The sequence below is a fragment of the Culex pipiens genome, chromosome 3 (genome assembly GCF_016801865.2).
Source record: "Culex pipiens pallens isolate TS chromosome 3, TS_CPP_V2, whole genome shotgun sequence".
Classification (NCBI taxonomy): Eukaryota; Metazoa; Arthropoda; class Insecta; order Diptera; family Culicidae; genus Culex; species Culex pipiens.
The window spans coordinates 47,064,641-47,077,967 of NC_068939.1; the positions used below are offsets into that span (position 1 = coordinate 47,064,641).

The 13,327-nt window shown below is 33.0% G+C and overlaps 1 protein-coding gene across 6 annotated transcripts in view; it reads right to left on the bottom strand.

Moving 5' to 3' along the window:
- Positions 1-366: 366 nt before the first annotated feature.
- The window catches only part of LOC120412614 (troponin C, isoallergen Bla g 6.0101-like), a 34,508-nt gene continuing 21,547 nt past the window's right edge, over positions 367-13,327 (bottom strand). For 2 of the 6 annotated variants that reach the window (XM_052710897.1, XM_039573163.2), the window contains 3 exons: positions 7,455-7,586; positions 7,361-7,381; positions 1,325-1,427 (listed from right to left, as the gene is read on the bottom strand). In XM_052710897.1, the coding sequence (XP_052566857.1) occupies positions 1,396-1,427; positions 7,361-7,381; positions 7,455-7,586 (185 nt within the window). In that variant the 3' untranslated portion in view covers positions 1,325-1,395. Of the gene's footprint in view, positions 531-588; positions 680-1,324; positions 1,428-4,891; positions 5,312-6,486; positions 6,593-7,123; positions 7,382-7,454; positions 7,587-13,327 lie in introns of those variants that run through there. The other 4 variants (XR_005604831.2, XR_005604832.2, XR_005604833.2 and 1 more) reach the window with 4 other exon arrangements.

Genomic DNA, 13,327 nt, shown 5'->3' on the forward strand with positions numbered 1-13,327 from the left:
AATTGTGTTTTTTTTTGTTTTCATCTTCATGGTTTTTTGCTTCACTTTCTCTTTTGAATTTCACTTGTTTTTTTTTCTGTAAGACATGGTTGGTTGATTCTGAGAACGTATTCTTGATTGGTTCTGAGGGAATCTTTGGTTTTGATTTTTTGTCATTCAGATCCGATGCCAGATTTTGCAGATTTCCAAACAAAACAGTTTTTTAAACAAATCAAAAAGTTACGGTTTGAAATTTTTAGTCTGAGCAAAAACAATCTGAAAATCTGGCATTACTGTAGCCATCATTGACTAATGACTCATTTGTGTGGTATTATGTGTCAAACTGACATTCAAAGATGTAAAAAGAGATAGATAAAGGAGTACAAAGTGATCAAAAAGAGACATTCATGTGCAATTTACAGAGTAAAATTTCGAAAAATTAACACCCTAATTAACCTATAATTCGAACAACGACTCATTCTGCTTTTTCACGTGTCAGAATTTCCAGCTCTTCAGTTGTTTTTCTGGTCGCTTGAATCCGCGTCAGTCACCTTAAAAGTAAATTTATTTGTAATTTCCGCGGATATTATTACCGTCAAACAATCTTACCTTTTTCATACTAGTGTAACGTGATATAGTACATTCTTTCGAAAAAGATGTTAATTTTCAATAATTTAGCTCTCTTTATTTGCGTCTCGTTCTGAAAAAAGGGAAATAAAAATGTGACATTAGTTGATCTGTCTGCAATTTAGAATGAGATAAAACGTTTGACGTTACCTTGCAGAGGATTTTTGCGAATTTGGCTTGTTGAAAACTGGCTTTTGGCAAAGTCATTCGAATGCTTGAAGCAAAAAACGCTGCTGGTTGATTAGTTATCTGTAGTTATGGTTGATATCGGTGCAATCAGTTGTTCCAAGCTGCAGCATGTCCATCAAATCGCCATTGTTATAATTGCTTAAATTATTTTAACCCTTTTTTCACAATTTCACCCCTAAATCAATATTACGAAATACGAATCCAGCTAAGCTTTCAATCGAATCAATTTGTATCCTGCCCACATAGCCACAACTTCATCCCACTTCCATTCACGCAATCTTAGTGAAAACTTATACGTCAATGCTGCAAATAAAACACGACAGTGCCTCGATCTGTCTTTCACTCTCGGTCGTCGAGAGGAACGGAACGTGCCCAGCATAGACTATTTTTAAGGTAGACAAACTGCGACATTCCTGAGTGCGGTGGCCGTCGCCAGGTGCGAAAATCATCAAACTCATTCAAAACCAACCACAAAAAGAGATTAGAGGGAGATTGTCAATGGGGGAAGAAAAAGAAACAATGGTTAGTGTTTTTTTAATTCAAAAGCGGTTGTGTTGTTTTATTTGATCCAAATAAAAAGCGTTTTGCAGTGGTAACCTCCTACGATTTGATTGTCGCTGGATTCGGTTCGCCTGGGTTAAGGATCGGGTTTGTTTTAGTGAGGGATAAAGTAAAAGCACTCATTAAATTGCTGTAAAACGATCACAAACAGAGAAATTGATACGATTGATGCAATTGACGATGGTGAAATTTATCATTTTTGAACGATTGCAGCGTAATTTGAACCTTACTTTCAGCAAGAAATTGAATGATTTGAATCAGATCCCGAACAGTAGCGATAATATACTTGAGGTTAAATCAACAACAAATTATTTTGAAATATCTGATCAACTTTCTTTTAAACGAGTCTCAACAAATCACAAATTTAAAATTCTGTAAATTTAATGTTTTGCCAGGTAAGGATTTTTTTATTTGATTGGTTTTTATTTCAAAGTAGATTTTTAGTCTTTTATTTAACGGAGCACATCAACAAGATTTTTGTTATAGTTATAGTTGTTATAGTTAAAGTGTTAAAGTACAGTCTTCAAGACAAATTTTGTTTCCAATCAAAAACTAAAATAAAAATACGGTTCGAAGATATAAATGTATTCAACATTACGAGGAGTATCATCAGTAACCTTGAGTTATAATAGGTAATGAAAATATCAAATTGCATAGTGTAATACGCTTGATACTGAAAGATTGAGAAATTTTATTGTTAAATACTACCATGCCATTTTCGACGTTATTTTACCTACATTTCGTTTGCAATTAAAATTACGCATATAAAAATGTAAATTTACATATTTTTCTGACACAAAATCTGTCAACATTTCCAGATGTAATGAAACGAAGTTGACTTTATAGCTGTCGGCCACCATTGCTAGTACCAACCACTAGTGTCTTCCTTTTTATCTACAAGGACTTCGCCGCCCTGGGCTCCTAAGTGTATGAAAGTATGGTACGGAGCGACGGCACCGAATACCCATATTTACACGAAGAATTTTAGAGCGCCCGCCGCGGGATTCGAACCGACGACCTCTGGAATGTGAGTCCAGTGCGCGGTCCGATTGATCCACACGGGCGGGACAATTCCAGATGTAATACTATTACCATTTTTGTATTGTAGATGCTGTTTGCTTTTCACATTTTTTTTTTTCAAATGTAAACCGAATTTTTCGAAGCAAATCATTCTAAACAATTATTTAAAAAAAAAACTTTATAGAGCTTAAATCACTTGGCTTAGATTACCTGTAATAATTTTGATCGATGTTATTTAAAATTGCTTAATTTATTTCTCATACTGTGATGTGCTTTAAAACTGCTTTGAAAAATGTTAAAATGCCATTTGAGAATTGGTAAAATGACAAGAACGTAATTTCAAACATCCAAAATAGAAATAAAACAAATCAAATGGTTTTATGCCTGTGTAGGATCCCTGACAAAAAAAAACATTTATTACATTATTATAGATTCTAAAATGGGGAATGTTTAACAAATTTGACATTTAATCTATCAGTTTCAAACTTATTTTTTCAAGTGACAATTTGTTTAAATACGCTCTGACAATTATACCATAAAAAATTGTCACAAAGTATAAATAATTCTCATCTCTGTACCAAAATCTACGAACCATTAAATAATTGCTAAATTTCCTCAAATACCTTTGAAACAATGGAAATAATAATATTTTCAAAAGAATGATACATGATAAATTATTTTTCGTGAAATAATTAATCTGTGTTTCCAGTCCAGGGTTTAAGATTTTAAAAAAAAGTGTCACGTGATTTAGTCCACGTCTCTGGGGAAAAAATCTCATTTTTTTTAAATTGTCATGTTTAGACGACCAAAAATGCCATATTTTGAATAACACACGATGGTCAATTTTATCTGGAAGTGTCACATTTTTTAAAAAAGAATCTTGGTTTTTTAATTCGACGAAAATAAGGCGTAAACATTTTTTGTTGTTGAAATCGTGACATTTATACCTGAACAAATCATGACCAAGAACTAAAAAACATCAAAAGATCAGTTTGATTTTAAGACAGCCTCCAAAATAAAAACAATTAGGAAAATTTTTGTTTAATATTCAGGTAAAATTATCTTGACAACTATCACACAGATCTTCTATTTTCAAAAATGACACAACAAAAATAAAGAAAAAGAAACAGTAATTTTCTGGTCTCGTTGGTAACAATATTACTATTTTTTAAAAAAAAAGGTTTGCATTCTTTTAAGATAAATGCAAAAATTTAATTCACATTTATAAAAGTTTCCGAAAAATTATGATATTAAAAATAACAACACTGCCACATATATTTTGACTATCTTGTGTAATAGCTCAAAAGATTGTTCTTTTGGTTACCAGAAACTTATCCAAGAATTAAAAATTTCAAAAATGTTTATTTTGCTCTGTGTAAACAGCATGCCAGCATTTGTCTTTCTCTATAAGCAACAAAGTTTAAGTCAAATCAAAAATAAATAAATTATTTTTGATTGAACTAAAACTTTGTTCGAAAATTTTAAAAATTGCTTTAAAACTCCAAAAATATTTAAAAAAAAACACGGATAGAAATTCTGTAAGCAAATCCGGTAATATTCTGTTGTTGAATTTGAATTGTTTTCAAAATCGTCAGAATTTTTGTCGATTCCACTGTAAATGTGATTAAAATCGACAACACTGTTTCCATTATTGGTAAAAATTTTGTCGAAAAACGTTCACTTCGGATAATCGAATCACAAAAAAAAAACAAATTTTTGCTGCCTTTTTATATTATTCAGCTTAGGAAAGTAATTAAGAATGTTCAAATCCAAGATGGCGGCCAAAATGGCGGTGATGAAATATTGAAAAACGCATTTTGTTATTGAATGGGCAATCAACTATTTAAATTTGACTAAAAAGGGGTCGCAGAACATGAATTCAATATTAAGAAATGTTAAAATCACAATTTTTTCCATCGTGATTCGATAACCCGAAGTTCCATACAAAGCTTCGAATAATCAAAATTTTGGATAGTTCGAGTCTGGACTGTATTGCTTAGTTTAATATGAAACCTCTTAACAATTTCATTTTGTTCTATGATTTAGCACGCTACAACTGCTCGGGATTCTGTATGAAATATACTAATTGGTCAAATTATTTAATCTTAGTTACTGCTCAAAATAAGAAAAAATACATTTTTTCAGTTAGTATACCTTTCAACGGCAAAATTCGAGTAATTTGTTATTCTTTTTTAGTCGCTGGATTTGGCTCCCCTGTGTTGTTTGGGGATAGCAATGTGATAGTAAAATTAGAACAAGGTTCAGTCGTACAGACTGAATTAAATTGAATTGATGATCAATTTAAAAAATCTGAATAATTATTTCATAAATCATGAGAAAAAGCAAAAAAAACAAAATCATGCAGTATTTTATTAAGAAAAAAAATCCAAATCAGGAATTTTTGAGCAAAAAAAAATCATAAAAATAAAAATAGTGAGCATGACAGTTTGGGCGAAAAGTGAATTTGGTCGCGATCAAGGAGCTGTGAGATGGTGGTAAGTAAAAGTGATGCGAGTTATGACTTTTGTTTTTTATTATTGTTTATATTTAATTCTTTATTTCGTAACAGTTAAAACTAGTGATGAAAGGAAAAAGAAAACTTAAAAATGGAGGATGATTTCGCTGCCGCAACTTTGAACGCAGCCGGGGTTACCTTCTGTGTGACATGGGCCGTTGGGCGCGCTACCTTAACAAGTGAACAAGTTGAAACTTTTTATACCTCCCTAGAACGTGGCTGTTTGATTTTTTTTAAATGTAATTGTTTAAAACATAACTTAGTTTCGCGGTTAACGGCGGTGCGTTTTTTTTTTTTTTTTTTTTTGGTTTAGAAGAGCAAATTTTCAGCTTAACCTAGAAAAAACACCGGTAAAGAAACAATAATTGGAAAAGCGTCAGACGAGAGGTAAACGGGAGGCGCCTCGGGAGGGCTAGTATCCTACAAACCGGGATGTATAGAAGAAAGAAGAAGGGTGGAGAGAGAAAAGCTGGTCAAAATCGAAGCAGAAGGTGAAAAGCAGAAGCGGCGCACTAAACACGGTGTAGGAAAAAAACGTAGAAAGTACTTTCTTTTTTCGTCTTTGGGAATTTTGAAACAGAAAAACGGGGAGGACTTGTACAAAAATAAACGTATACAGTACTGTTCGAAAAAAAAGTCTTGATACTCTAGAACCAAGCAGTAAATTTTCGAAATTTCCAAAACGACGTTTCTAGAAGTTACTACAAGCGGCCACCGGATAACGATTCCGAAGTGGCCAGGATGATTCTAAGAACAGCGGTATGACCATACATTGTAATATCTTTCGATTTTATGAAGTTTGACATGTCGGATGATACTTCCATGTTGTGGAATGATTCTTTCATGTTGTGGAAGTGTCCCCAAGTGGCCACCGGTAACCGATTCCAAGGGACCAGGATGGGTCAAAACACAGCGGCATGGCCAGAGATTGTCAAATCTTTCAATTTCATGAAGTTTGACATGTCGGATGATAGGGTCTCTTCCATTTTATGAAAGTGTCCCCAAGCGGCCATTGTCAGCCGGTTCCGGAGTGACCACGATGAGTCAAAGAACGGTGGCATAACCAGAAATTGTCATATCTTTCAATTTCATGAAGTTTGACATGTCGGATGATAGGGTTTCTTCCTTGTTGTGGAAGTGTCCCCAAGCGGCCACCGGTAACCGATTCCGAGGGACCAGGATGGGTCAAAGATCAATGGCATGACCGAAAATTGGCATATTTTTCCATTTCAAAAAGTTTGATATGCAACACGATGTAAATTCATCAAAATAGTCAAGTTGGCCGTTCTTGGGGTATCCGGGAATCGGTTCCAGGTTAACTGATCCAAAAATTCCAGCTAATAGATTTAGAACATTGATGAAAAAATAGCTTCTTTTGGATGTGAGGAATGGATAATTAAAGTTTCATCCTTGTATAAAAAATACTAAAATTTTAAATCGGTTATCTTCCTAAAATCAGGAAAGTTGTAAAACGAACAAATTTAACCAAAACTAAGAGAAAAAAAAAACTATGAATTTCTTCGAACAGCACAATTCTAGACAAGACAAGTCACTACAACAAACGTTCGGACGGACAAACGGAATTGGAAACAAACCCTGAGGCTTTCGTTTTTTTGCAGGACGCGGGACAGGTGGGACGATGAGAGAGGTTTTTTGGCAGCAGGAAGGTTTGTGGGGACAGGACAAAATTTCACTCGTAGCCTGGATGAAAAATAAAACAAGCAAATTGTAAGACGCATTTCTGCAAAAATACAAAAATCAAACAAAAAACAGCGCGCACCTACTACAAAGCAAACAAAAATCCATACAAAACAATCTTTCTAACCAGCTGTGGCAAAGTGTGGAAAGGTTCGTTGAAAAAAAAAACCAAAAAAAACATGTGACAAAGTGCAATGTAATGTATTTCCAAAAATAGCAATGACAATGTAACGTGAAACTGAATGTAAAGTAAATGCAAATGGATGGCAATATGTACGTATCTCAGAGTGTAAACAAATGGAAACAAACAAAACAACAACCACATGTGGCACGTGGAACAACAGCAACTGGACAAAAACGTCAACAAGAGACAGAGTAACAGTACATTAAGGAACGCTCAGCCGAGATCATGGTCAATCCACAAAATCGATCGAATTAGTGACGTCAGTGTGTCTTTTTTATTCATCTGTTCTAGTTTTTTTGTCGTGTTTTTTTACGTGTGCCTTTCCTGACTCGTAGTTGTTTGCTATTTACCACATGTGCTAGCGAAAAACGAAATTTCCGTAATCTCTCTTTCGAAATTTGCTCTTCTTTTTTTGCAGTTGTTGCTGTTGCTCAAGTTGTTGTTGTTGTTGTTAGCAGAAGGTGGGAAAAAATAAAGAATTTTGCTGCAAAAAGCTCGCGGCGAAGCTTGCGTTTTTTTTTTTTGCGAGAGATAGAGCGAAAGGGAGGTAGATATTGCTTGTTGAAGTTGGGGAAATTATCATTCACCTGTCATAACCTCCATGAATTCTGAAGAAGGAGAAGAACAAGAAAAAGATAATTTAAAATCAAACAAAAAACACACATACGGTAAAAGACATACCTTCAAAGTCTACTGTTCCGGAACCGTCAGCGTCAATCTCGTCCACGATGTCGTCCAGCTCTTCCTCGGGCACCGCGCCGTCCAGCTCCCGGAGGATCTGCTTGAATGTATCGAGTGGGATGTAACCCTTGGCTGAGAAAAATAGAAGAGTGATTTTAGTGCTGGTCACATTACACTTTTGAAAATATGTATTTTTTTTATTTTATGCATTTTTCAACTAAATTTTTAACAGTTATACAAAAATTACTCAAGGTATTTGGTGATATTTTTGGTACACCATTGGTACCAATGTGAGTAAACCTTTGTCGCTTTTCGAATTTCCGAGAAAAACCCGTTTTAATGTTCGGCCTTGAATGTACAAAAAAGCACAAAATTTTAAAAATAAAAAAAAACACGTTTTGTACGGTTGAACATCCTACACCTTTCCCGAAGTTTGGTGATTTAGTTGTTGGAGTCCCGAGTTATAATTACAAATGTTTACGGTAATCGGGCATGTACGTGTGTCAAACGCGTTCTGACCTGAATTACCTTTGGCCAGTTGTCGCACATACAGCTATTTCCAAGGTGTGCCAAGACAGCACGATAAGATTGAAGAGTGACAACAATGCACGGAGTTTTTTTCGGTTTGTATTGAATCCTATCAATGTCACCCCGGTTTACGGTACGACCACCCCGGTTTACGGTACGACACACGAATATTTGCAGATTGAAATGGTGATGACTTCAAAACCTGGTGAGCAATTCTCAACGAAATCGGTTTTTTTTTTAGAATTTTAATTTTTGTATTTTTCAATCCGACTGAAATTTTTTTTGGTGCCTTCGGTATGCCCAAAGAAGCCATTTTGCATCATTAGTTTGTCCATATAATTTTCCATACAAATTTGGCAGCTGTCCATACAAAAACGATATATGAAAATTAAATAATCTATATCTTTTGAAAGAATTTTCTGATCGATTTGGTGTCTTCGGCAAAGTTGTAGGACTACACTGAAAAAAAATGATGCACGGTAAAAAAAATTGGTGATTTTTTTAATTAACTTTTTGTCACTAAAACTTAATTTGCAAAAAAACACTATTTTTAATTTTTTTCATTTTTTGACATGTTATAAAGGACAAAAAATGCCAACTTTTCAGAAATTTCCAGGTTGTGCAAAAAATCTTTGACCGAGTTATGAATTTTTAATCAATACTGATTTTTTCAAAAAATTAAATATTGATCGCAAAAATTTTTCAACTTTATATTTTGATGTGAAATCAAATTTGCAATCAAAAAGTACTTTAGGGAAATTTTGATAAAATGCACCGTTTTCAAGTTAAGGCCATTCTTAAGTAACTTTTTTGAAAATAGTCGCAGTTTTTCATTTATTTAAATTAGTGCACATGTTTGCCCACTTTTGAAAAAAATATTTTTGAAAAGCTGAGAAAATTCTCTATATTTTGCATTTTTGAACTTTGTTCATACGACCCTTAGTTGCTGAGATATTGCCATGCAAAGGTTTAAAAACATGAAAATTGATGATTTCCAAGTCTCACCCAAACAACCCACCATTTTCTAACGTCGATATCTCAGCAACTAATGGTCCGATTTACAATGTTAAAATATGAAACATAAGTGACATTTTCCGATCTTTTCGGAAACAATATTTTATTTTATTTTAAATCAAGACTAACATTTCAAAAGGGTCAATAATTCAATATTAGGCCCTTTTAAAATGTTAGTCTAGGTTTAAAAATTTTGAAAGTATTTTTTTCGAAAAGATCGGAAAATTTCACGAATGTTTCACATTTTAACATTGTAAATCGGACCATTAGTTGCTGAGATATCAACATTAGAAAACGGTGGGTTGTTTGGGTGAGACTTAGAAAACATCAATTTTCATGTTTTTAAACCTTTGCATGGCAATATCTCAGCAACTGAGGGTCGTATCAACAAAGTTCAAAAAAGCAAAATATAGAGAATTTTCTCAGCTCTTCAAAAATATTTTTTTCAAAAGTGGGCAAACATGTGCACTAATTTAAAAAAAATGAAAAACTTCGACTATTTTCAAAAAAATTACCTACAAATTGCTTTAACTTGAAAACGGTGCACTTTATCAAATTTTCACTAAAGTACTTTTTGATTGCAAATTTGATTTTAAATTGAAAAATGGAGTTGAAAAATTTTTGCGGCCAATAATTCAATTTTTTGAAAAAATCAGTATTGATTAAAAAATTCATAACTCGGTTAAAGATTTTTTGCACAACCTGGAAATTTCTGAAAAGTTGGCATTTGATGTCCTCTAAAACATATCAAAAAATGAAAAAAAATAAAAATAGTGTTTTTTTGCAAATCAAGTTTTTATGACAAAAAGTTAAATAAAAAAAATTTTACCGATCATCATTTTTTTTCAGTGTAGTCCATATCCATACCTACAACTTTGCCCAAGACACCAAATCGATCAAAAAATTCCTTCAAAAGATACAGATTTTTGAATTTGCATACATCATTTTTGTATGAACAGCTGCCAAATTTGTAGGGAAAATTATATGGACAAACTAATGATGCAAAATGGCTTCTTTGGGCATACCGAAGGCACCAAAAAAGTTTCAGTCGGATTAAAAAATACAAAAAAATCGAATGACCGAAATCTGAGAGAACTGCTCTGTTGTCAAAGGACATCCTATGTAAAAGTAGACGCACAATTTTATATTTTCAAAACCTTTGCCTTTTTAAATGTTATTTTATTTCGAATCTGCAATAATCAAGAAAGTTGATTATTTCATTATGAACAACAAAAATATTTTAAAATTTCGTGTTTTTATAACTTGACACTGTTAATGTCAGAGTGCATAAATGATCCACAAAGTTGTAGGGCCAAACATTCAATATTATGCCCTTTTGAAATGCATGTTTTTATTAAAAAAATTCCAAGGTATTTTTTTTCGAAAAGATCAATAAATTACACAAATGTTTCATTTGTTAGCATTGAAAATTGGACAACAAGCTGCTGAGATATTGGCAAAAGAAAATTTGAGGCTTTTTGGGTGAGACTTTTAAAACTTCAATTCTGGAGTTTTTTTTTAAATGACATATGAACAAAATTTTCAATTTTTGCTTTTTGGGTGTTTTTAGAACCACATTAAGTCAGAGGAATTCGAAAAAATATCATGAATTATATTTTGATACCTGCAATTTTTTATAAACAATCAAACTTTAAGTAGTGATTCACTTCAGAGCAATTCATGCCTGAAACAGTTAATTTCCAGATACTTTTTATTCGATATTAATGAAACTTTGTAGACATGTTATTCTGATAAAAATACACTGAAATTAAAACACTTTGTTTATATGGTATTTTTTAAGGTTTAAAAGACAAATTTAAAAGCGAGGGCATGTTTTTTTTTGCTCATTTTTTTGTGAATATAGCGTAAGATGTTGCAAAAATGCTGAATGGTATGGCAAGAGAGCCACAAAATTCATTTTTTAAAACTGTTATTTTGAAAAGTGGTCTAAATAAGAAGAAAATGATTTTTTAGAAAATTTTACCTGTAAATCTTAATATTGAGCACTGATTGTCTTCAGTCCAATCCTTGTGAAGATACAGCGATTTTAAAAATAAAAATCTTGAAAAAAAATCAGGGGTTTTGGATATGTTTCATGGTTTTGGCCATTTTTATAAGTACGACTTGATTTTTTAGTCTCAAAAATATTTTTTACCGATAAGCTTACCCAATTTTTCATAAGTTTGCTGTTGACCACATTTTGATTGCATTGCTCATAACTAAGGCTATCAACTCTTGCTGAGCAAAATTCCGTACACTTTGCCGATATGACACCATGGTATAACAAAAATTGTCAAGGAATAATTTATATAAATTTGAAATTATAACTATCAAACTGTCTCATTTTTTACATTTTATAAATTTTACTTTGCTTATGACTTGCACGTTGAAAAAAATTGCACAAAATAAAACGCGAACATTTCGATTTTTTTTGTAAAGGTCCTATAGACATTAGCGTGGTTCACGTTTCTATGAAAAAGACAAAAGTTGTTATTTTGTCTTGCATCAACCGGAATTTCGTTCTTTTATGTCCCCAGAAGCATTCCTGAAAATTTGAGCCCATTTGGTAAGGTCTAGGAGCTCCAGTTTTAATTTGAAATTCATATGGGATTTTGATTTATTTTCCATGGGAAACTATCTTTTTTTACATTGTATTAGGATTTTTTTTTTTATAAATCGATGAAATGACTTGATTCTTATAGTAGGAGATAGGTTTTGAACTGGGGAACAACTTTGAAGAACATACCAACATGCTAGGAAGTGACCCTTTAAAGATACAGATACTTTTAGATGGTGGCTAAGCCCCTTCAAAAGCCACCATCTAAAAGTATCTGTATCTTTAAAGGGTCACTTCCTAGCATGTTGGTATGTTGTACAAAGTTGTTCCCCAGTTCAAAACCTATCTCCTACTATAAGAATCAAGTCATTTCATCGATTTATAAAAAAAATCCTAATACAATGTAAAAAAAGATAGTTTCCCATGGAAAATAAATCAAAATCCCATATAAATTTCAAATTAAAACTGGAGCTCCTAGACCTTACCAAATGGGCTCAAATTTTCAGGAGTGCTTCTGGGGACATAAAAGAACGAAATTCCGGTTGATGCAAGACAAAATAACAACTTTTGTCTTTTTCATAGAAACGTGAACCACGCTAATAGACATGTGAAACACAAAATCTTATAGGACCTTTTGAAAAAAAAAACTCTAGATTTTTAATTAAAATGTTTACAGGTACAAGCTATAGAAAACCTTTGGATCTTTTATCGGATAAATATGTTTTGTAAGAAATTTGAAAAGAACAATAATTGACAATCAACTGTGAACTTTGGAAAACCCGGAAAACTATCTAAATTATCCTTTTAAAACAAATTAACAGTTATCCTTTTAAAACAGATAAAACAGTTTTTGGGTGTATCTGAAACTGTTCTACTTGAAAATTTTCTAAGAGCTTTATAACCCTATTGGGAAATAATATTTTTTAGCCTAAACTCCATTTGAAAACAGTATGAAAATATCCGCTCAAAATTTTCTGGAAGTTTCCTTGGCCAAAATAATTCGACCCATGTTTTTTTTTGTGTGGCCTTTAGGGTAACCAATACCGTGCTAGAGTGGTCCCAAAAATAAAAATTCGTTACCTCACGGCCACGGTAGCTCGGCAAAGACTTTTTGAATATTTTAACTTCTTAATTTCACACCTGTCAAAAGAAATGTAGCGATCTCAAATGTTGAGAAATATATTGTTTACGAAAATTGCAATTGCAGAATATTATGATGTCAAACACAAAAGTTTTGTTTTTATGTATCACTTTTTTTTAATACTGTCATTTAAAAAAAAAGTATTGTGCAGAGTTCATTATATTATCAATCATCAAAATTTTACTCAAAAACCATTTTAAAATAAATCTAAATCAAACCCAGTTATGCAATTCCGATGACCCCGACCGCGGTGCAGTCAACTGCATGCAACTGCAGTCACCCAAAATATAATTAGCCGGCTCCACCCCACCCCTCAACTGTCGAAAGAAATTGAAAACTCAAACTTCAAACGCCCTTCAACAGCAACAGCAGCGCCGAGGTGAAACAAATTTAATCGGCCAAATTGTGTGCGCTGAGACGCCACAGCTGCTAAGTTGGCTAATCTAGCGCCTTCTAGTTACAGCTGCTTGCCAAACGGCGGAGACATCGGAGCACGGCTGAGTAATCTTTTCCAACACTCACACACATTCCTTTCGGCCAATCGGAACTAGTTGGTTGCGGACGACCAAATTGTAAATTTGCAAATAGATACTTGGTGGAAGGCGAGGAAAAATACAGTGAACTTTTACAATT